The sequence below is a fragment of the Acyrthosiphon pisum genome, chromosome A2, assembly GCF_005508785.2.
Source record: "Acyrthosiphon pisum isolate AL4f chromosome A2, pea_aphid_22Mar2018_4r6ur, whole genome shotgun sequence".
Taxonomy (NCBI): domain Eukaryota; kingdom Metazoa; phylum Arthropoda; class Insecta; order Hemiptera; family Aphididae; genus Acyrthosiphon; species Acyrthosiphon pisum.
This window is the reverse complement of record NC_042495.1, coordinates 60633581-60659630: the sequence shown is the minus strand read 5'-3', so window position 1 is coordinate 60659630 and position 26050 is coordinate 60633581. Positions and strand designations below refer to the sequence as shown.

General features: G+C 31.9%; 1 protein-coding gene across 1 annotated transcript in view; it reads right to left on the bottom strand.

The window, feature by feature from the left end:
* Positions 1-1492: 1492 nt before the first annotated feature.
* The window catches only part of LOC100168620 (putative ferric-chelate reductase 1 homolog), a 50092-nt gene continuing 25534 nt past the window's right edge, over positions 1493-26050 (bottom strand). The window contains exons 2-14 of the mRNA XM_001950544.5: positions 9467-9869; positions 8287-8381; positions 8023-8146; positions 7715-7915; positions 6624-6891; positions 6287-6555; positions 4528-4635; positions 4288-4444; positions 3907-4133; positions 2558-2804; positions 2347-2459; positions 2110-2223; positions 1493-1989 (exon numbers count right to left, since the gene is read on the bottom strand). Coding sequence (XP_001950579.2) covers positions 1855-1989; positions 2110-2223; positions 2347-2459; positions 2558-2804; positions 3907-4133; positions 4288-4444; positions 4528-4635; positions 6287-6555; positions 6624-6891; positions 7715-7915; positions 8023-8146; positions 8287-8381; positions 9467-9814 — 2406 coding nt within the window. The 5' untranslated portion in view covers positions 9815-9869 and the 3' untranslated portion in view covers positions 1493-1854. The remainder of the gene's footprint in view (positions 1990-2109; positions 2224-2346; positions 2460-2557; positions 2805-3906; positions 4134-4287; positions 4445-4527; positions 4636-6286; positions 6556-6623; positions 6892-7714; positions 7916-8022; positions 8147-8286; positions 8382-9466; positions 9870-26050) is intronic.

Sequence of the window (26050 nt, the reverse complement as noted above, 5' to 3'; positions counted from 1 at the left end):
ACATGATACAATGATATAAATATATATCGTCAACTGCTGTATAGTTACATTAAAATATACTAAAAAATGCACACTACATAATACCTACTGTATAAAATAGTTTTTATTTTTTATTATTTACTGAGCCGGTATACTTCGTGGTCTGTTAAAAGTACCAACTCTACATGATTCAAACTTTGTTAAATTTGTTTATTTAATATTTGGTGTATAATGTTCCACACTTAAAAAAATTGTCATCGATCATCTTGAAACTCAAATACTTGTGCAAGCACCACTTTAAAATGAGATTTTTGGAATATGCTACCAAGGCGTTGCCCGTGAAACACACTTGTGATTATGGGAGCAGTATATTTTCAGGTAGGCAATCAATAATCAAAAATATATTATTTTTTAAAATATATTATTTTCATTTTATTTTTTTTGCTGGAAACCTGGCGCGACTGTTGTATTTTTTCCATCCAATTTCCTACTTTTCTGGTGGCTTTTCATAAAATTTTCTTTCATACAAACTTTGTCACGACAATTACGAATACAACGGAACACAATTTAATACAGGTAAGTGGATGTCGCTCTACTGTACAGTAGGTTACAAGTGGGTCAATGTATGATGGATTGTATTACTCTTGAATTCAATGATATAATATCATTGTAAAAGGAAAACGATTCTGAGCGGAGATGGTTTGTCAGTCTGGATATTTTATATTGTTATTATTTATTATAGCCCGTAAGTTGAATTAATATTGAAATATACTTTTTGTTTATATTCTCTATTTTGTTTATTGTCTATGATAATAAACAAAGCGTTAGAAATAAAAATCCCATTTTTAGAGGTTTTTTGTAATTTGTCGGTGGTTTTTCCCGTGACATTAAATAACTATTGAGAAAATCAAAAAATGACCGGCTTAAAGTACCATCTTGATCCAATTTGCTAAAAGATAAGGTACTATATCGCCTATATGTTGAAATCGAAGCACTCCTTCTGGTAGAAGTTTTGTATACAGGATATAAAAAGAAAAAAATAATAAAAAAATAAATAAACACCATTGTAAAAACAATAGCTTCCTCGCTCCGCTCAGAATCTAAAATGATTATTTTTGATTATTTATAGATTAATATTGTGTTAATATTCGGTTTGAAGAAAGTTACGTTTTTAAAAAAAAATTGGTGGCTGCATTTTATTAACTTTTGTATATAATTGAAACGTAACTTATTTTATCATACGCACACCGCTCTAACCGGATAGACATTATAATATGATTAGATATTATTTATTACTTATAAAATATTAGTTTTTAATAATAATTGTAGTTTTTAGGTAGTTACCTGTCCTATTCAAAATCGCTGTAGATTAATTTTAACATCGCTTAAATTTTAAATTTTATTGCACAGTAATTAATTACATTGTTACATCGACCACCTATGTAATAAATAATAATATTATGTTGTATAAGTTTATAATACCTTTGTTTTAAAATAAATATATATTCCATAATACCAATATATCCATTTAATACCTCTATTTACGTATAATGTTGTAAATCTAAATAGACGAATAAATTGATGTACTTTTGTAAATGAATATTACAAAAAGGATTTACATGACGTCATGCGTAGACATGGTACCTACATAATTTAAAACAAGCTTTGAACTATAGGTTTGGTAGGTTACTACAACATGATCAAATGCTTATGTGAATTGATAGTTGGAATATCTGTACATTTTATTCAGGCAATATGTAATATCCTGTATTTAAAACAAATATTTTGGTTTAATAAATAATAATATAAAAAGTAAATCAATTAAAAAGTAAATTAAATTTATAGTACAAATATTACAAAAGCTTTTGATAGCTCTTAGCTGAACTGCTCCCGAAGAGAATTTAACTTGGTGTCAATCGGGGCAAAAATAACAATCAATACTAAGACTGATGTTATTAAAACAATAAACAACACGTGAATGAACAGCCAGAATTTCCGGAATCCAGAATGCTAAAAATAAAAATTTATTTTAATAACAAAATAATATAAGTATTGTGGTTTAATTATTTTGCGTAGTACGCCAGTACATGACACTACGGCAGTATATATTTGACTTGAAATTTCACTTACCGGTGCATCTTTGTGTTGTTCGTAACTCATCGGACTCCTTCCGTTGTGAAGATCTTTCATGGGGAACGTGTTTATGCGCATGCTTCCCGATTTTTCACTCAAGCAACCCGATATCTAAACCACAATGTTTGATCGGTGAATGATTAATAAGTGTATAGGTACAGATAAATATAGGTAAGAGAAACACTGTGTAAATAATATTATAATGCGCATCGAGTGCGGTTTGTGGGTACTTACCGACAATATTAAATGGATGATGACGTAGAAGCCTACGTAAGCCACTAGTATCCAATCCATCCATGCTGGGAGTTCGGCTTTGCTGAGGGTGACGGCGAAAAATATGGTTAAAACTATGGACATAAAACAGAACCACGGTTGCGTATAATATGAGAGACGAAAATCGACGGAGTATGGGATTAAAAAAAAATACGTCGGGTAGGCTACTCACTGGCGAATATGTGGGCGGCGTTTCCTACCAGCCAATGGATCCAGTTGAAAATCGGTCTCTTCGACGAGTCAGGATGCGGCCGGAACGCTGCGAAAATCGGCTGGAAGAAGGTCAACACGGTGGTGACGACTCCCAAAAGGGCGTGAGTTTGACTGGGACCAGACACCCATTCGCCGAGTTCCACGAATATGCAAGCCGACCCAGACAATGAAAGGATCCAAGTGAACATCATCAACAAACGATGCCACTGCGGGTTGGAAAATAGAATAACATATTTTATTGTGTATACAGTAACTCAATATAATAGTTTAATTATTATACATATTAGAAAATCAAATTTTCTGAGGACATCCAAATTCGTATTTTGCTATTTATTATTCTACTTTCGCTTGAGAATCATTTGATCTAATCTTTATCGTCATACTAATATTATAATAATATATTATTTTAAATGGATATGATAATTTATTAATAAAATAAGTATAATATAATTTAAAATTAATACGTATGGTATGCAAAATAATAATAACTGTATTGCCATTTTCCTTTACCATGCAATATATCAAAATATTGTTCTTAACCATGGTTTTATATTTTTATTTCTTAGTTTAAAACCAATGTTTAAAAAAAAATCATTGTTAATAATAATTTAATACAAATATTTCTCCAACATCTTGGAGCTTTTTACAAATTGTTAAAAGACAAAAACATGTCATACTTAAATAAAATCAAAAATATCAATAATAATTAAAAAGATTAGGTTTATTAATACTTATTAATATTTGGTTGTTTTAAAAATGTTGGGAAATAAATAACTACCTACTATACCTAGGTCACAATATAATATGAAAGTAGAGTTACCCAGTACACTTATTGTGTAGTGGCTGATATAAAATCAAATTTAATATGTAAGTAGTACGACTATTATTTGTTAGTATCAATAAATTGTAATTTCATATCAGTAAAATTTTACAAATTGTATATTTATTTGTATTTTAGAGTAGGTACAAAAAATATATTTTATAGGTTATGGGTAGGCTACTAAATTTTTAATTATATTTTTGGTAGTCAGTCCAAAATCCAAATACTAACGGCATAATATTCTTTTAACGATACAAATTCGATCAAATAATAGTTATTTAAAACATGTGGGTAAAATAAATACTAAAACTGATAATAATTAGTCAAAATAATTGCGGGATTAGTTTTATAATCCCCGTTTAATCAAAACCATACGAAATGAGGATTTTGTACACATAATACTATACTGCAGATACTGCAGTGCGTATTATCTACTACAGTACATTATCAATTTAATTGTTAGTACAAAACGCTTTCCAGCGGCTTACCCCAAACCACAAGTCCTTGGAACAACACGAACCTCCGACCCAGGTCTGTTTGTAATACCGAGCGACGACTATACCTATGCTGGCCGCTCCAATCCATGCGACAATCATAAACGAACCGTGTAACCTCAAAAGTAACTTTGACGAGGTTCTCAGTGACTTGATTTCCGACAGCGCACTCGCCTCCGCGGTTGAGGTATAGGCCAAGTCATGGTAGCCTACACTCCGTTCTGGGACACACACATCACACATTCGTTTAATAAATTACAGTTCTAATTGTATTCGTTTCCACTTTTTTCTAGTGTTATTATATGATATTTTTGTTGTCATTATCATAATATTATCTTTGTTATTATTGTTGACGTTATGTCTTATCTGTTTTACCTTTTAACGATGTACCGGCGGCAATCAGTAAAAAGTATTTGTTTCTCATCAGATCGTAATTAACTCCTTCCACTCTTGTGACGGCGTCCCGGACAACGTTACAGTAAATCGTGCCGTCGATAAACGAAGAATTTAACAGTGTTAGTCCATTTTGGCTCTACAAAACACAGAATGGGTATAACAACCTTTTTTATAGCATCTCAACGGCACCCCGTTAAGAGATAAAAATATGCTGCTCACCGTTAACCGTTTGTTGCTCTTTTGATTAGGAACATTCCATGACATGTAAGCTTTGACCAGGTTCGTGCCAACGTTTTCGTGAACGCATTCCATAACACTGTCTCCTCCCTGAGAGGAATAAAAAAAAAATAAAAATATTTAACGTCATTATAATATAGTCATTCACATTGTATTACACAACTCGTTCGATTTTTTACGCCATCGTGTACGTGACTATTGTTATATCCATACACTTAGACGACAGTATTAATAAGTACATTTTAATAAAATATAATAATAACAATAACCATGAACAACCACAAAAAAGCCACTATCCATTTCTGTTGTCCTCGGATCCACAACCAAAATTTAACCTGATCCTCAATAACAAGTCATCCATATTTTTTCTTAACTGTGCCTTGGACATTAACGTATTTCATTCCATTCTTAAAATTTTTGTTAAACAATTCCGCTTTGTTCGCACTGCACTATGAATAATATACTTTTGACCTTCAACATCTGTTATATTATCTTCTAACTTTAAATAGTCAAAGAGCTTTGTAGTTTCCAACATTGAAAAAATATAATGTAGGGATCATGGGGCATAGTTGTGCACGGGGCAAAGTGTTACAGTAACAATTATTTGTATATACCAGGGGTGGCCAAACCGCGGCTCGCGTCATAGACTTTTGCATCTCGTATCTTAACGTAACATTAGACGTAAATTAACGTAAATGTAAAAAAAAAAGTCATATAATAATATGATCTTTTTTTTTTTACATCTTGGCTCTTCAATTTTTATTAATATATTTGGTGGCTCGCGAGTCTCTTCTCGCTGGCCACCCCTGGTAAATACATTGGACACACCATTGGACACCCAGTGGCGTGGCGAACTAAAAACTTTCCAGAGGCAAGTTACAAATATCCCAAGTATTAATGCATAAAATGTATTAATATAATATAACTAATTAATTCTTGCTACCACAAACCCAACAAATGAATATATTATTTTTTTTCGGTTATTCTTAAACAATTTTAAATTTATTTTTCAGAAAATCTATAAGATATGATAAAGAAGCTTAAATGTTTTCAAAAACTCAAAAAGACTATAAGTTTTTGATTTTTTTAAAGATGAAATGTATTTATTTATGTTTTTAAGGACAAAAATCAAACGATAATAATATAGAAAAAACTTGTGTTAATTTTTGCTTATTTTAATATTTTTAAGTGCTTATTTGAGTTCTTATTATGAAGTATTCAAGAGCTTTTTTTCAACGCTTATTTTGATGATTTTAATTGCTATAAGTCCCGAACCCTTATTATGACATATTGATTTATTTTATAAAACAAGTTTTACACTTACAAGTATTATTTTTTTTTACTATTTATCATAATATTATATTAATCATTACAAGTGAATCTAATAATATCAAAAATTATGAATTATTTTACTAGGTACACCAGTTTTGAGTAAAATACAAAAAACCCAAAAGTATATCATGTAGCCCCATTTTCCTATCTTTAGAACCGTAATAATTACTAATTAGCACTATTCTCGGTGCCACATTTCTGTCTGTTATTATATTTTTTATTTATTAACTAGGAAAATTTTACTTTATGGTGTAAATTAGTTGATTTAATGTGTACATTTTTCTAAATATAATTGTTGAAAATATATATCAGCTAATATATACGAATTAGTGTCACATCATTTCCTCAAAAACAATAATTAATTATACATTACATATTACAAATTACAATGCATGTGACGCTCACTCACCATCTTCTGATCATCCGAGATACCGACGGCCACATAGGCAGCGTTCCTAGCTTTCATTTCAAACATGTACCGGGTCCCTTCGACTTTGACGGCCGTCACTGCAGCGCAGTCCTGGGTCGACAAGCAACCATCAGGCGACCCGAAGCACGTTTTCGTCTGACCACAGTTGTCGTAAAACGGGTCCATTACACGAGCCGCTCTCAGCTGACCGAGTTTCCTCTTGTCGGCGCTACTTATGAACGCTACGTCGTGGTAACCAACGCTGAACGCTGCACGGAAGTTTAAAAAAAATATTTTATTTATTACGACCATTTTTATTTCGCCGCAATGTTCGTACTTTTCAACGAGGCACCGGCGGCTAGGAGGACGAAATAATCGTTGTTGTCCAGGTCATATGTGCTGTCTTCAACTTTTAAAACGGGATCCACAACGACCTTACAGTAAATAGCACCGTCGATGATCGAGGCGCTATCCAAATGTACTCCCGACAAGTCCTCGACGCGGCGGTTTTGCTTCCGATTGGGCACGTTCCACGATTTGTAAGTACTCACGCTATTGCTCCGACCACTCTCTTCGTGAACACATTCAACGACGCCGTCGCCTCCCTGATGAACACCAAAGCATATAGTTAATAAGTTATTGTTGGACAACTTAGAGTTAAGTAAACGAACGCGCACTTCTACAGCACTTTCAATGATATTAGGTGAAATATGAATTTTTTTAAAAGTCACGACCGATATACTTTTGATTAATTTAATAATATAGGTACAAAAATTTAAATCTTGTACAACAATATAATTATGTGTTTATCTCAGATAGGTTTAGTACTATTCTGAAAAATACCGCGTGTAAAGCATTATGTAACATGTAATATAAATATTATTATAATAACTCATTGGTGTTTAAACTAATTTTACTTTGCAACAAATTTAAACAACTATTCGCTCTTTTGGTTTTATAGATTACCAAGGAGTTACCACACGAAACCATAAAGTTCAATAATTAATCATCGCATAATTGATTACTTTGCATGTTTAACCCGAAAGTGTTATAAGTTTTGTTTAAAGTCTAAGATTCAATATTAAATGTTGAACCATTAAAACGAGCGTTTGTATATAGGTGCCCGCTAGAATCAAGAAAAGTTTTATAATTAAATTCTTTAGAAACACTTAACAGACAGGAATTTATATTGACTTGATGGGCTTACCTATTGAAATTGGCTTACGACTCGCGGTACCTATTGAAAATGTATTGTGCGTTAAAAATAGTATTATTATTACAATGTATGAATACCTAGTGATTGTTTTAAGAGTAATATTTTTCTAAGGACAGGTGATATTATGTATATCAACCGACAATTACAAATATATCTGATGGAAATATTATTATATATATCGTTTTAAACGAATAGACATTTAAATTGCATACCATTTTGTTGTCGTCTGAAAGTCCAAAAGCCACGTATTGGCTGTCACGAGCCATCATTTCAAATTGATATTTGTCATTCCAGGGCATCAAGGCGACAACCGCTCGGCAGTTCATAGTTTGGATGCAACCAAGAGGGGCTCCGACGCAGTTTTTAGTTTTTCCACAACCATCGTAAATGTTTGCCTCGATTTCTTTGAGACCCTATATAACATTTGCACGACATAGATTAATAGGTTTACCTCCATTGGTTATACGATTATAATAGTACTTATAATATATAATATTAATATTTTAAAAAGTGATCATACATTTTCTGATCTGCTGATTTCGGTAGGTCCGGCCATCGAAGGCTCACCTTTTGCGCTGCTAACCTGAACTGGAGTCGAAGTAATGCCCACCCAAAATGTCGCGTAATCAAGTAACACCGTTGCCCTGCATAAAAAAAATATAATATTATAATTTTTTTATATTTTTGTGATGTTCTTTTTACGTAATAATAAAAACATAGCATAGTATTGTTGAATTCAGAATTACTACGCGTTATACGTGTTAATCAAATAGTTAAAACTTACACGAAATTCACTGGTCCGTTAAAGTTTTCCGGTGCTTGCCAATCAAATTCTACAGATTTCTTTTTCGTGTTGCTACTATGCGTCACGCCCGAACTCTAAATATTAATATCGAATTCATTAGGAAAATCGCTGTAATTTAAACATGTTATTTTAAAATGACAATCGTAGTTTAAAAAATCAAAACTAATAGCAAAAGTGTACTATTATTTCTTTGCTATGATCGTTTTGTGTATACGAGAAACCATGTTTAAATATTATTAGGTATACAAAATAAAATCCACATATTTTGTACAAAAAAATTGTGAAAATCATGTCCGAAAGTTGTTTCAATTCTGTATTAGGTACCTACTATTATTTCAACAAGATGCAACCTACTTTTATTATACTATTTTGGAATCAACTAGATTAACCTTGGTCTACACATCTCGCTCGTGACTCGTGAGAACGCATTATTGCGATAATCCAGCGTTATTATAACAAGAAAACAAGTAAGTACTGTACAATTCAGCCATCATTTTCAGTATTTTACAACACCTACTGTACAACAATATAAAAGGATATGTATATAGTATAAAATGGCATGCAACTAGTTTGTATTACGACTATTTCAATTGCGTTTCAATTTGTTCTGTGTAGGTACCTTCTTTATCTATAAACGTGTAAACCTGATGCTAGTATATAATAATCTAAATGATTTTCCTTAAAATGGTATTCGCATTTAAATTCGCATTCTCTGCACAATATACGTATTTACTTCAAAAGTCAAATGACTAGATTGAAATCTGTATTTGCAATCAAAATCATATCAAAGAATAGAAAAATCCATCAGCAATATGGATATCCTAAAAGTTTTTTTTTGCATTAGGTATCTAGTTGGAAAATATAAATGATTGGAAGATGTAACATTCAGTGTAGCGAAATTTACTCTACTTATAGTGAAAAATTGGATTTCGATATTGCTAAGTAAGATTATATAAGATTTACTGGTCAAAAAATCAATATACCTATGTACGTTGCTACATTATTCAAGTTGTACCTACGGATTTACATATCATAATATGATCAGCTTTAATTGAACTAGATGTGTGGTGGCCACGGTCAGTCCCATGACCCACAAACATTACATTATTGCATAATATTTCAAATACATAAAAGACTGCTGTGTAATAATATCACTCACGGTCACTTCGTTGCAGTCGAGCGTCTGCGAGTCCTGCGGCACCTGGACGAACGACCCGATGGCATCCTCGCCGGTTCCGGGCGCTCGGGCCTCGATCAAGAACCCGATGAAGTAGTCGTTGGGCCGCGGCGCTGTTAGGGTGACGCGGACCCTCGACGACGTGACGTTCTCCGACGGTACGATCCTGTACGGGGCGGCAGACACCTGGGCCGCCTTGCCATGACCCGGGATCATGGTGCGACACGTGAGCACCGGCGCGCCGGACTCGTAGCCGCGGACAGCGAGCATCGAACAGCAGACGACCGCCAGGGCGGCGACGGCGGCGACCGCGTGCCGGCTGGTATTCATCGCGCACTGCAGCAGGCCGCGAAGTGTCACAAAGTAGAATATGAAATTGTGTACGCTGTTAACAGTTCACAGACGAAAAACATGAGTAAATGCGCGAAAAAAAAAATGTTTTCGCAATATATAGTAGGTACATAGGATAATAATATTATAATATGATAACGAAATATTATACGGTAAACATCGAACATTATAATATTATATTATTGATCGATCACTGGTCGGGTTGGTCACATGATATATAAAACAAATGATAAATTCGAACGTGCGACGGCGGACGACATGCGTTTTCGGTCTGACGAATATTATTAGTAGGTATATACTGTTACTGTTGAATCCTAATTGATATAATATTATTATAATTACCTATCTATACCGTTGTCGAAATATGCCAATGACGACAAGTTTTCAAAAACAACCAATCCTACGCAATAGCCTATAATATTATATACAGGGTGTCTCGCTATACATTCGTCCCAGACATTGACACGTTTATTTAGAACTATTTTTTCGAAAATTGTATAGATGACAGCGCTTTTAAATAGTCACATTTATAACGTTTTCTGCAGGTAGATTCACTCACCATTAACTATATACAGAGAGTTTAAGTATGAACCTTTCTGTTATCGCGGATGACAATAATATGCGCACGCACACAGAATGTACTTACGGCGAGCACTTGATATATAGATAATATACCTATGCATTGTGAATTGTGAAGATATGACGATCATGATAATGTAACTGATTACTATAAGTGTTAACTGTAATGATTAAAGTATAGGTACCGAACATTTTCAGACCCAAAATTTCATCAACCATTTCACAGCCACACGTATTATAATATACGAATACGTATAAAATTAGGTAAATTTAAGTTCATTCGACAGTCGACATTCCGACAATGGTGACAGAATAGCTCATTTCGCGTGTACAGCGTAAGAACTCAAAACAATGTAAACTGAAACGCGCTCGTACATATATCCTATACTATAATATGATAGGTACGTGTGGATCCTGTGAAACGGACCTAAAGTCTCAAGATCGATTTATATCAACAGGACCACTTGAATCATATGATAATAATAATTCCCTTCGATGACCGTAATATGCATACCTATATTATGTATAATGTATGTTAATAATAACTTCACACGTAACCGCTGAGTATCACAAAAATGTCATTAATTATGTGACTTTATTATGCGCAAATACTTATAAAGATATAAGTTATAACTATACGCCAACGGCCAAACTGTAAAAAAAAACCACTAGCCACTGCTGCACATTATTGTAATTATTATTGCTGGTTGGTGGCTGCAAGGCCGTAACTGGAGGAGAGTTAATGGTTCACCCCCCCCCCCCCTCTACGCCCCCAAAATTCTATCAGATACGTAACTTAACGTAAAATTAACGACGATTTATTTTCATTCCGCGTACGCGTTATTAATGAATTTTATTTAAATTTTAACCTCGAACAACCTTTCTGTACTAAAATATCCTCCCCAGCCATACGCCATCACCTAATAACCCCAAAAAAAGATAACGTCTTCACTTGGAGAAATAATATTATTTTAAAATTGTATATATTTAAAACGCTATTTATCATAAATTGGTTGTATATTAATTATATTTTAATTTCCGTTTAGGAACACTTGTGTCGAATTTTTTTTTCACTTCCGATATTCAATGAATCAAGTACCTACAAATTCACTTAACCGTTGCTTTTTGGCACCCGACTGCGAATTTCACGGTAAATTATTTCCAGGCATTCCAGCACACTCACGCACACACGTTAATGCAATAGGTAACAATGTGTTATTACTTATTTTCATTTTCCCACTGCTGAGTGATAACAATATTAATAAACGCACGCGCTTAGCGTTCATAATATTAATTTTGCGTAAATTTATTACGAAAATTCAGTTTTCGTGCCGACACACACTTCCTGCATGGGTAAACTCAATGCACGTATTTATCGGTACAGTAAAAACTGTTGCAAAAAAAAAGCCTGCCGTGCCCCGCGACGGTATATTGTTAATATTATTTATGATCATTAATACAAAGACAAAAACGAACGATATTATTATATTTTATAAAGCGAGGATGTTTTAAATTAAGCCTTTATTGCTGTTATTTCGCCGTCAGAATTATAATATTATTAGGTGTATAATACCATAATAATACCAGGATACCAGACACCAACATATTATAGACGCATACATACAGTCCAGTTGCAATTAACACGTCACGTTATTATTACGTATAGCTGAATAGGTGCGCGTACAGCAACCATATACCTGGTATATTCATTGGTTTTCACGATGTATGTAGTATAATACGCGTAAAATTAGTGTACAACACATTAATATAATATGGATTAAGCAAATCGCATAAATCCCATTCCGGAATGAGTCACGGTGAACATTTAATGTCATGCGATTAATTTATGCGGGGTTTCACCGAAACGTGTTCCTGGTATGACGATAGAAAATACATTTGCCTATTCGCTAAACACATTTCCCCCTCCCCTCACAACTCGCACCATTCCAATGCAATTACCGCCATATACAGGCAATGATCGTCCCACAGAATTCGACCACAATTTATTATGTTAAATAATATTTTGTAAAATACATTATTTATTAATGAAAAGATCTATCGACTGAAAAACGTGTTCTTTTTAAAAAAATTGCATCTCTTAGCACAAATACAGGTGGTGATTTTTCGCGAACGAACAATAACCCCGTTATATTATTGTTCAACAATAAATAAACACATGCATACCCATGGGTTATCCTGACAGACGATACGATAACAATATTAATATATAACCCGTTCAAAATGGCATTCAACTAAGGTATACGCAATGGTACGAAAATAAGCAAAATGCAAAAGTACGATATTATACACCTATAGGTATCATTATGTTAATTACCTATAAACGTGCAGAAGCTACTTAGATACAACAAGTTATAGCGGTATTTATTGTATACAGTGTGTAGTGTGTAGTGTGTACACTGTACACTGTACATAGAAATTACAAACTACAAATCTTTCCTTATTTTTGAATACAGTTTGTAAGTAAGCTCTAAAATAAATTATGGCGGGAGTGCACAGGTAGGACTGTCCCGATTCTCGTAAATCGCTACCATATTATATTTTATTAAAAACTATTAAGATATAAATGGTCACGTTTTTTTTTTTTTTTTAATAAGCATTTGAAGTTTATAATATCATGACAAAATTCGTCAAAATCACGAAAGTTTACATATTTTTTTGTAGTTCAATATCAATTTATATTTTATATTCAATTTTTATACCTGATCTTAGAAATTTTAAAACAAGATTCCTTATAAGTACTTCATTGATACTTGAAACAAAAAAGCTGAAAAAATAAATGATTTCAATATATTATAGACATTTTAGATTAAATTGGCGAAATTAATTATTTAAACGAAGAATTTTAATTATATATTGTTATAATTCAAAAATATTATTCATGGTACTTGAAATTTATACGTATATTATTATTATATTATATTCACAGTGACATTTTCAAAACATTTAAATTATTAAAACTAATCATTAAATCTAATCGGTGTGATTAACGGTAAGTCGGTATCGACTCAAAAGTTAATAATTATATTATAATACGTAACGAATATATACTATTACAATAATTAAATATTAATAATAATATAATGAATGCAATGTTTTCTGTGAAAATTATTTCAACATACCACATTAGTAATAGCAAAATAAATCACTATATAATACCAAAATAAATATACCATAAAATATACTTAGTAATATAGGCTGACTACAGTTTTCGCTCAAAATATTTTTTTCCGTTTTCTTATCCAATGATTTATCTTTGAATTCAAATTTAACACATAATATATTACACTAATACAGTGACTTACTCAATGGCGAGGTACACTCCTCGTCACTCGACCAATTCTATAGCACAGCAAAGCAGTTATACCCAGTATTCGGATTAGATAAGTATTTTTTTATCTAGATAAAGATACAGATTATGCAACTCAAATGTATCTAAATAGATATAAAAAATAACTTAACTCATATTTATCTAGATAAAGATAAATAATTTTTTATTTAGATAAAAAAAAGATACAATTATTTTTTAAATAGCTTTAAATTTTGGTATATTTTAGTTGGGCACTAGGAACATAATAATAATAATGATATAAATAAAAATATATACATTATTTATAAACCATAAACTTTGTTTGAATCTGTATAAATATTTAAAAATTTAGTACAATTTCGCGATTTTTATCAATAAAAAATGTATCTAGATGAATTTATTTAGATTAGTAAAAAATTATCTAAGATGAGCGTTTAGATACCTCGTAACTATTTATCTAGATAAGATAAAATATGAACAAATAATTATCTAGATATTCATCTAGATAAATTTATCTAGATAAGTCCGAACACTGGTTATACCTAAATTTCCCCCATTTTAATTTCATTTCCTTGATCATAATCCTAAATCATAATTAACGCATTCAACGCAAAAACATATTATTAAGAAATACATTAAATTATTATCTTAAATCCTAGCGTAGGTACGTATAAATAACCTATGTAAATTAGTAAAGTATTTATTATTATTTACCCTTCTATGTTATTTATACTTATCGACTATCGTTCTCGTTATATTTTACGAAAAACAAAAATGAGTGACGTAAATAAAAGAAGAAGAAAACGGTAAAAGTTGAGTGCTTGGAAAAAAAGGTGGGTAAGTGGATGTCGCTCTGCTGTACAGTAGGTTACAAGTGGGCCACTGTAAATGGATAGTATTAAATTTGAATTCAATGATATAATATCACTGTATAAGAAAAACAATTCTGAGCGGAGACGGTATGTTAGTCTAGGTATAAGATATATTATATACTTATCTAAATAGTATTAAAAAAAAAATTGACCAATAATAGGTACCTATCTATAATAAATTCCAAATTAATCATATCGCAATATCTATTAGGTACTTATAACGCGTTATACATCAACAACAAACCGTGATACTATCATAGATATATAATAGTATACTTTAGAAGTTTCATGTACCCACGAATAATATTATACAATCGCAACAAAATAACTAAAATATTTATACTAGGTATTTTAATATGTAATTTCGTCCAAATTTGAACTTGAAATGAGTATAAAACTGTGCTTATGTGTTTTTAGATTTTTTGGTAACAGAATAAACTACTTACGTGGAATCTTGTTTAAAATTTTCAATCCTTAGATATAAAAGTTGACCATTTTATACATTTTTAACCACAAAATAATTATTGAATCTTAAATTTGATAAATTTTGTCAAATATCTACAGTCATTCGTTTTTTAATTACAATTAAATAAGAAAATCGTCACATGAGAAATCGAGTGAATATCAAATGTTGTAAAAATATGAATTTCAAACGCTCATAAAAATTTAATTTGACTTTTTTGTAGACATTTATTTTTGATAAAGATAGACAATATTATGAGGAATCTTGTATTACATTTTCAAATCTTAGATTTAAAAAGAAAAATTTTTACGAATTCTTAACTAAAAATAATTTGCTAATTTTCGTGATTTTTACATACTTTGTTAATTTTTGAACTTTAAATGCTAATAAAAAACTGTGACTAAGGATTTTTAATATTTTTCAAATATCATTGTAACTATATAGTAAGAGCCTTGTATTAAATTTTCAAGTATTTTTACTAAACAAATAAAGTTTTATTGACATTCTTAGAAAAAAAACGAATAATATTGGAAAATGAAAACGTTCCTAAACAGTTCAAAACAAATCAAAATATTTTGAAAATTTTATCAAGTATAGAAAATGGAAATATAAACAACCAGTAAAAATGTCATGTATCTACGGTCATTTAATTTAAAGTTACACCAAAAACCAAAATCAATTTTCTCGAAAACAGATTTCGCATAAAAATTCCCGTTTTTCCTTAATTTTTCTTTCTTAGTACCAACTAGATTCACTTTCCTATCAGAAAAAATACTGTTGAAGAAAATCGAAGCACTTTTACTGTCCTAAAAAGTGATGACAGACGCAAAACAAAAAATAAAAAAAAAAAAAAAAAAACACACATCATTGTTCCACTCAGAATCTAAAATCATGAAGAAAAATTACATTTCTGAAAACGGACAAGTATTGAATCTATTTGAAAGTGCAGCTGCAACTACACGAAATTAGAATAAACGGGCAGTGATACCCATATAGTCGTACGTATTTGGAATTATTTGTTCAAAATGTTTTACAACCTATAATTTAATACATTTTTTTCAATATAATGTCTAATGTGTACTCATTATATATTAATTAGTATTAAATTAGGTAATAATAAACTGTATTATAATATTATAGCTAATAAATGTGTTATTTTTTAACTGTTAATAAAATAATTGTATTAGTATATTTGAAGAAACAATTTTAACGTTTTTAGAAGTTAAACCAGTTGAGGTCCATATTATGAATGGATCAACCAATAATAATTAATAAATTATATTTATCACCAAAAATGCTACCATAAATTTGCACCTTGTAAGTTTTTATAATACCCAACCGCGTCTACTATTAGTAGGTACTTATAAGTTCCGAGTATACTGAATCAAAACCAAAAAAATTCCTCTCACTTTATGTGTGCAAGGTTAATAAATCCTAAATATGTATTCCTACGTTTATAATAATAACCACTCGTGCGAAACGGGACAATTTTTTTTTTTAGTTGGGAAATTAATTAATCTAGGCTCTCTCCTTGGGTTGTCTTTCTGGACGGCCCTGTGCACAGGCGACAGACACAAATGACAAGAACCCTTTAGGTTCTATAGTTATTTTTTTTAGATTTCAAGACTATAGTATACTTGCAGAATTACTGCATACGACAAAAACTAAAATTTAAAAATATCACACTGCGCACATAGTTGGTATGAATATTTATAGTACTATATTATACTAGTAACGAAAATAAATAATAATAATATAATATATTATGCTTTTTTAACTTAACACACACATTGCAGTATACGAGATAATGCAGTGCATAATAATATGTTGGTATACTTATTCATAATATAGCAACTACAAATCGCTAAAATATTATATACTTCGATAAATGTTTGGCACTGATCTCTTTATCCTACTTTACGCCATTTAAATTCCAAGCCGAACTTTCGTTGGCAATAATAAAAAGGATTCATAAATATTTCACAAAAATACATAATATAGTATACTATTATGCGTAGATATGAAATATTTCGAACGCCTTTGTTATATTAATATAATTTAAGCAATTTATTTTAGTTTTTTCTGATTTTTTTTTATTTACTCTTATAATGTTCAACGCGTCTATTTGTTTTGTATCTTATCAATACTATTATTGTACTCGAGATGTTTTTAGAATTGAATTTTTAAAGTATTCAACTCCCGAAAGCACTCGAATTACGGAAAAAAACAGATTTGAATAATTTTATAATCATTGTCAAGATACATGTTTGTCCGTGATTTTTTTCTCGGTAAGTTTTTACTGAAAATTACGTAGATTTAAGTTTAAATCGCATAAATTATGTACTGAAATTGAACGGTATGACTAATAACCTATTTTTACAACCATATTCTCGTGTTGCATTATTTGTAAACAAATTGAGTAAAATTTTTCTAGCATTGCGAATGACCTATTTGACGAAAATTTAAAATAATAATAATAATAATTGTTATTAGTTGGAAAAAAATGATTATTGGTTTACTTATATAGAGAAAAAATCAAGCAACCACTGCAGCAACCACATAGATGCTAATTAATATCGATTTTATATGACATTCAAGGTTTTAATAGCAACATTGGTTGTCAATATATTATATACCTATGTATTATTTTACTATAGTCAGTTTAAAAAATAAAGTATACATAATAACCTCTATCGAATAGGTTTACAATTATCGTAATTAATTATAAATAGCTTATTTATTTATACGTATAATAAATATAGATATTATATTATTATGTAGGTACTAATATCTATAGTACTAACCTTACTGTTGGTACTTAAATTAATACGTTCAATACATTTTTAGATCCAATACGAATTGTTGGTTTTTGGCAGTTATCGTTTTCCTATACAAACTCAAAAGATAAATCAAACAGACATTCGAGCCCATTAATTTCAGGCTGAGCCATTTAGGAATATTACAGGAAAATAAATAAATAATCATATAATGGAATCACTATTCTGCGGTTACGAAAATGTTAATTAATAATATTTTGTAATCCTTTTTGAAAACTAGATTTTTTCAATTTGGTTATAAACTTATATCGTGTTCTGTAAAAGTTTACGACAATGGCCTGGAAAGTTTCAAAGAATCCAAAGTCATCGCGTAAATGTACATTTAACTTTTTGCGTGACACGGACGTGGACTGGCCCACTCTCCGCTGTTCCCATCGTCAACTCGCGGCCTTTTATCGATTCATAACAATATTAATATTTTATTATTATAATACCAAAAAAATAAAAAGCCTGCAGAATGTGGCGTCCTTCGAATCATAATCATTTTACAAAACGTTTTACGTAGGATTAAATAATTGCTCTGAGTAGGAGGATACATGGATGACTTTCTGCGGGTAAAGGCTGTCGTTTATGATATAAAACAATATAATATTATAATATCAATATAAATCCCAATGTTCGATAGACGTGACGAGTAAACACAAAAAGGAAAAGCCTCGCGCGTTCTCGCCGTGGAAAAACTTCCCTGAAAGCGCGTGTTTTCCGGGATAACCTTTGGACCAGATGAAGTCGTTAGGAGAATAATGGAGGTTCGAATCAATGACTGTTCTACACCTACGTATATGTGTTATATACTTATATATATATAATCCACCATTTACGCGCCGGAGTTACGCAGCGAACAAGTCCGTCCGTAGAAGAGTCTGATATTTAACAGCAATATAACAACGACGGTGGTGATAATACTGAAACGGAAATAATTGCGAGCCCAAAACGATAGATAATATTATTATTATATCGCATACAATACGCGATTTCAGCAATACCTACAGCTGCTGCTCGCCCCCCGGAAGCTGAGAATATAACACATCGCGTTATCCAACGCCAACGCCTATTATAAACGAACCTATATTATTATTTTATATAGATAATAAATAATAATAAATTATAATAAATTATAAGTTACAATATGTTGCCCGCACTCGAACCTTGGTCGCGTGCGCGGATGTAAACATATACCCATAATACGTCATAATATTACAGCTTGGTATCTTTATTAAATATTATTATTATTATTATTATACCGGTACAACATTCGTACTATACTACAATATTATAAACAAAGTATTGTACATATTATAATAGGTAATAGTATAATGTAGGTATAACATATGTAGGTATAGTATATAATACGCGATGCTGGCGATAATTATTGCTAGAGCAGCATAGGTATATGCAAAGGTGACCTTCATCGGTTCGCTTCCGTATATCTAATATAATAAAATGATAGTTATTTTTTTTTTCCTTTACTTTTTGCCAAACGTTTTATTGTCTAACCGTGACCGGAGTCGTGACTAATCGCGGAGATCACGATATTATACAATATAATAGTGTTATTACCACGCGACTGTGTAATGTAATAATATAGTACGTTTTAAACACACAAATTGCAGCGTCGTCGCAATCACCCTCCGGGGAAGGGTGGTACGTACCCAGGGGGGTGGCATTGCCGTCGTATTTGTCGCGAAAAAGTCGTTGCCATTATATTATTATCGTCGTCGTCGTCGTCGTAGTAATTTCCTCAAACGGTCAAGGACGGAAAAAAAACAAGAGATAAAAAGTGCCTCTACTGCCGCCTTAAAGAGGTCGTGTGCGCGTTATTATTTGATAAGGATCGGGCTTCTCTAAATTTGGATTCACAGGGTCACGCGCCGTGGTCGTAAAATATTTCGTAGCCGCCGCCGGCGAAGGATTACTGCTGCCGCCCCGAGATCATCCGACGATGATAAATGATGACGGGTCGTCAACTTAGCGCATACATATTACATATAATATATATATATGTAACATTTTGTACGAGGTTTGCAGTGTAGAGCTGACTATATAGTGGTGATTTATTTTTACTCGAATATTATTGTTATTATATTAGTGTTCCTTCGAAAAATGGAGAGTTCGTTTCGAATTGAACAGTCTCGTCGTTTGTAAACAATATTCGCAATGTAACCGTCGCGGCTAGTTGCGAGTATGAAACTCCGTTCGACCGATTGGTAGATGGGTACTTTATGCGACGATAGTGTGTAGAGAGCATTCCACCAAAACCACTACGCATCACACGAAATATCGTTAGTAGTGTACAAGTCATAAGTAGATAAGTATAGTATTATAGTATATGTCGGTCGAGCGAAGGGGGTACTTATAAGAAGCAGCTAAATAATATATTTTTCTGGGAAAGTTTTTTCAGCACACATAGTATTTTTATTTGGAGAGGCTTATTAAATAGGTACGTATCCGACTCGGTCGAGCATGTTGTAATATAATTTATGATACTTTCATGTTTATTGCTCGTGATTTTTACCCATTATTAAAATATCAAAAGTCGTTTTTGCCATTCAGGATTCTTACAAAAAAAAAAACGCTGAGTAATAAATCAGTGCCCCCCCTCCCCACGGGGGTCTTTGATAATTTTTATTCTTTTGGAGTGATGTAGTTCATCGTACGGTGGATTATGTCTATACAGTATACTTTACACACGATGGAATAATAATTTAATAGATAATAATACCATAATTTTTCAATTTACAATATTACAGCCTACAGGTGTGTATGGTGTATTATCTCGTCGGTCATCGTACAGTGGTCACATAGACTGTGCTCAAGTGTTATCAATTGGCGGACGTTCGCCAAACCCGTATTGTATAGGTACTCTATTACTCTCATCATCGTTGGGGTTATATCTACGTTTGTTTTTGATAATTATTATAATGCGAGTGCAACTATGATATAAAATATAATAAATTTTATAAAATATTTTAATGGGTCATTTTTTTCCGCGTATCTACTAATATGTTTTCGTATAATATGTTATTCGCACGTGCATGTTGCTATGTATACTTAATATTATTATACACCTGGCGGCTAGCACGTTGTATTTTCGCGTTAAAACCCATATAATGGGTCGTCGTCACCGTGTTTCGACCTCGTTTACAAAAACGAACCCACTTAAAATGCATGGAATTTACATAGCGAATATATTATTATTATTATAGGACCGCAAACGAATCGAGTCAGCGTATATAATATGCCTTCGCGCCTCTACATCTGTGTATATATTATAGTATGTACACTGATCCTGTAAATACGTTTGAATCATCAAAGTACAAAGATGAAATATATAGGTACTGAGGTAGGTACCTACGATTTGCACTCGCACAACAACAAAATAAAATTTTTATTATTATTATTATTGATTAATAATACAGAACGGATTAACTAAAGCTTGCACATATCTGCGAATTTTCCGAGTGAAATAATTAATTTTATACAAATGTGAAAGGTGCTGGATCGCGATCAGCTGTGGCCGGGGAGGCTGCACGTTTTGGTACATTATGTTATTATCTCATAAATCCTACAGCGTGGATTTTTTTTTGTCCAATTTGACCTCCACTCGCGCCTTCTACGGCAATTCCATCATATTGTTAATGTTATAATATTATCTGTATTCTGTACGTATATTAATATTATTATTGTTATCGTCTATCGTTAATTGTTATTGTTATTTTCGTTGGGTTAGCGTTTGAAGATGTTATCGGTCCAGAGCACAAACGGCCAACAACAATGCAGTGTAATACCTAGTTACGACAATATAGTTACGTGACGGCGATTTGCCTAATTATGTTACTGTAATTCCTTAAGAGCATATCACTAAAACAGTACGACACGAACATTTGCCATCGGTCATTTGCTCGTGATTGCAGTCGTAAATTATTATTATTATTATCCTCGCGTACCTACGCCTACATACGATTAAATTGTAAACGGCACGAGTAATATTAAAAACGTCATTAAACAGATAAAATACTATTATGTACTTATACACAATATAATATACCTAATAATATAATATATCTAAGCTAGGCGTCGTTTCAAGGTTTATTTAATAAGCGTGTTTACCCATTGTGATATTAAAATATAATACATATTATTATGTTATCTATATTATTATGAATATTATGATATTGCGATATAATATTAATAATATTCTTCCAACGTGCACATTATTAAACTGGTCGCCGCGCTCGCCGGTACGCGTACCTACAGGTTACAGCTGACTACTACCTATATGACCATAGGGATAATATTATGTTCAAATCGTAAAACTTCGTCTTTCCGCCCGGACAACTCGACGTGTTAAACGGACCGTTTTGTGAAATTGACATAATATAGATGATGATGACGATATCTAAATTGCAGTAGTAGATAATAATATTATATATTATAGTGTATAGCTAGTGTACGGCGTACTCTCAACCGTATGTGATGTAAGCATAGTGCGCCCCGAGATCATCGTGCGCGTCCTATTTTCCGGGTGATTTTCCCCGCGAGTCTCGGGAACGACAGGCAACCCGGGATTAACGAGATCAAAACGCGTACTGTTGTGTAAGTTTTTAAACCGACCTGCGAAAACAAAAGTGTACCCTACCGTCATAATATGAAGCCATAGCAGTCTAGGACACGACATCGGTGGGTTAGGTCTTAGGTACAGAGTAGTTCGGCACTTCGGTAGCAGGAACAGTTTATAAAATTGTACGTAATATAATAATATACGAGTGTAGGTACGTACCTATAGTTCAATTTATAGCTGAATTATTATTATTTATTATGATTGATTTGCTCCGCTCGGGCCCGTTTAACGTTACTCGTCACATCATAATGTACGCGTACGAGACGTTAATTATTATTATTATCTTTATGTACGCGACGACCGGGGAGATTTGCCCGCCGAGTGCCGTCGTCACGTGTACCACTGTGCAGGAGGTATTGACTATATTAGTGAATAAAATAATTATATGCATGCATGATGTACCGTATATTACAACAGCTAATGTTTAATTGAATGATTGCAGTTAGATAAGTATACTTTATGAGATTTAATATTTTATAATTTATCATTTACACAATTATACAATAGAGCCAGTAGAAGTATATTTGTATATGTATTAAATATTAACAGAGAAAATATAATTTGAGATTTGGAGAGGCGGGTTCGATTATAGTGCATCATATTTGTTATTATTTTTTATAATTATTAGTGATTTTGATAACATTATCGGTGGAGTGTAAAATAATACAGAGCCAAGGCCCCGAAGCCAAAAAATTGCCTCAACCATTTGCTATATTATAATATTATATTCTTAATTCTTTATACAATTTCTTGCTTGCGTACGCAATTCAATTCATATTAAACTGTTTCCAAGTGTTCTGCAGTCCATTGTATGCGTTAAATAATATAAGTATAGGTACCTAATTTTGATATTAAATATTATTATACGTCGGTTTCACCACAGAGTCATAGATCAGAACAATATTTTTCAAACGGGAGAGGATGAAATTTCATTGAACGAAAACAATTATAAATGTATCAAAATATGTAGGTATATTATATTTGAGCTCAATTAAAACGAACGGTATCAGTCCCCTTGATCCCCACACCTTAAATATAGCCACTGTATCATCGAGTTAATAGGTCGTATGGGACGGCGTGTTGGCGTTACCATTATTTAATCGTATTCAGTGTGTCGACAAAAAATAAATAAATAAAACTAGTTGGCGACGGGGACGCCTCAAGGTCGTATTCAAATAATAATTATAGTACGAATTAAATTTCACTTTCGTAATGACTTGCATGTTTGTTTTTGCGAAAATACGAAAACACGTAATATGTGTATGTTATAATAGTTATATTATAATATCAAGGCGTAACGAGTGCAGATAGTGTTGTAGTCGTGTGATTGTAAAATGGCCGGTTCCATTCGGTTTTCTGTTTCCGAAACAATAATCCCGGCAGCTCTGTATGCCGGCGTGCTTTATGGATAATAATATTCTGAATTCATGTACCTATACGACGTCTGGCGAGTTATTTATCGAGCGCTCACCCAACGTAATAATATCGTTATAACTCGTTGAATTCCGAAGTGTGAAGAAATCCACAGTCGCCTTAAAATTATAGTTATTTTTGTTTGTACAAAATAATATTGAAATCGAAAATCACCACGATAAACCCGCTGCCAGCTTCGTCGGGAGCGCAACGTGCCGGTGCGTGTAATATTTTACACCGAATAAAAAATGTGTTGCCTAATCAAAGAAGGATAAAAGTGTCACCGGATAAAACGAACCGTGGAATATACTAATGTGTATGGTATATTATAGACGACGGTGGGTAAGCCTGTGACAGAAACGACGTCGCCGTGGGTCCCGGTATACACGAGATTCCATTCCCCGGGCGTTAATGTCTTTCAGATGATATTATACCTAATGTAGATTACGATAAACAAAAATGTATCCAATGTCGCTGTGACCTCGTCTCAGTACTCTCAGATGTCTATGAACTGTAGAAAAACGTACATTATGTGCTGACAATATTTATGTAGGTACACTTATCAGCAGCAGCCTTCGACACTGTTGGACGCAGTGATCGATGTAGCCTACTATATAGCTAGGTATATAATATTATATGGTACTCGTGATATGGATCCATATTATATTTATAAGAGTCTTATCGACAAAATGCATCTATTTTTTGTTATCTCTTATACATTGTTATGCGAGATAAGAACGAAAGTACGGTTAAATTGTACGCCATCATAATATAATATTTCATAATTTTAATCAGGTAATTTATATTATAGTACCTATCGAGCGTGTAGGTACCGTTATACCAGCAACTATAAAGATTAACTGAAAGTCTGGAAATATAACGAACGCAACGAAGTAAAACGACGACGTCTTGTTTAATGATAATGTTTTTGTTTTACCATATATCATTATTATTCATATTGTTTTCTAATTATACGCCTTGAAAAAGTGAAAATAATGTGCATAATATAATATGTAAAATACTAAAATCGTATGTAGGTAAAAGTCGTAACATTGTGTATTTAAACTCTCCATGCGGTGTTGGCATAGATTATAATAACTTTAAGATGTATTTTAATACCTATTTAAAAACCATTATAATATCATTTGTTCAATTTGAAATAATATATGTTACGGATAGATTTATGTATATAGTATGATAAATGTATAATAAATACCTACTAATGTATAGATCTGTTACAGGTGCGTAATTTTTTAAGTAATATTTGAGAAGTGTTAAAAATAATTTGTCATTATTTAAAATGATTTTCACTTTTGTTGTAAAATTTAAATAGTACCATACTGCACAAGGTTATCAAAGAATGGTCTTTTTCTCTTATAGCACTGATCAAACATGTCTTCCATACCTATATGAGTGTATCCAATCAAACAACAATAAATATATACTTTGTTGTTCAATCCCACAAAATGTAACCGTGGGAACCTGACAGCAATAATTATTGCATTGAACCTTATGTTTTCAGTATTCATTTGGGTATTTTATCTGTAGGAAAAAATGAGTAGTTATATTTTTTACGAACTCCCACTATTTTAAAATCTTACGTTTTTATAATTTCATTTTAGATCCTATATTTTACTGTCCACAAAAAATAATCAACATCCTGCAGAACAGTTTATAATAACTCTACAATATGAAAAATTTACTAGTAAAACCACTTAGGTACAATAATTTTAATCAATCATAATCCATAGAAATTGTATTATTATATTTTTTTTAAATGGCGTGCCCTATAAACTTAGGTATGATCACAAAATATTTACCAATACATTCTTATCTACGATGAATCGTATCGTATTCGTAGATCTTATTACACTAATGGTCTCAGTTTGGAGATTTAACGTTAGCCACTATTTGCATGCACAGTCTGTTGTCAGCTTACAATTACTTAAAGATAGAATGTAATAACTAATAATATATTATGGATCATACACAAACGTATATAAATTATCTGACCATATTATTATAGTATATAGCTATAATATCGCATATACAACATTTAAGTGTATTGGGTACAATATATAGGTTGGGTTAATATAATATGA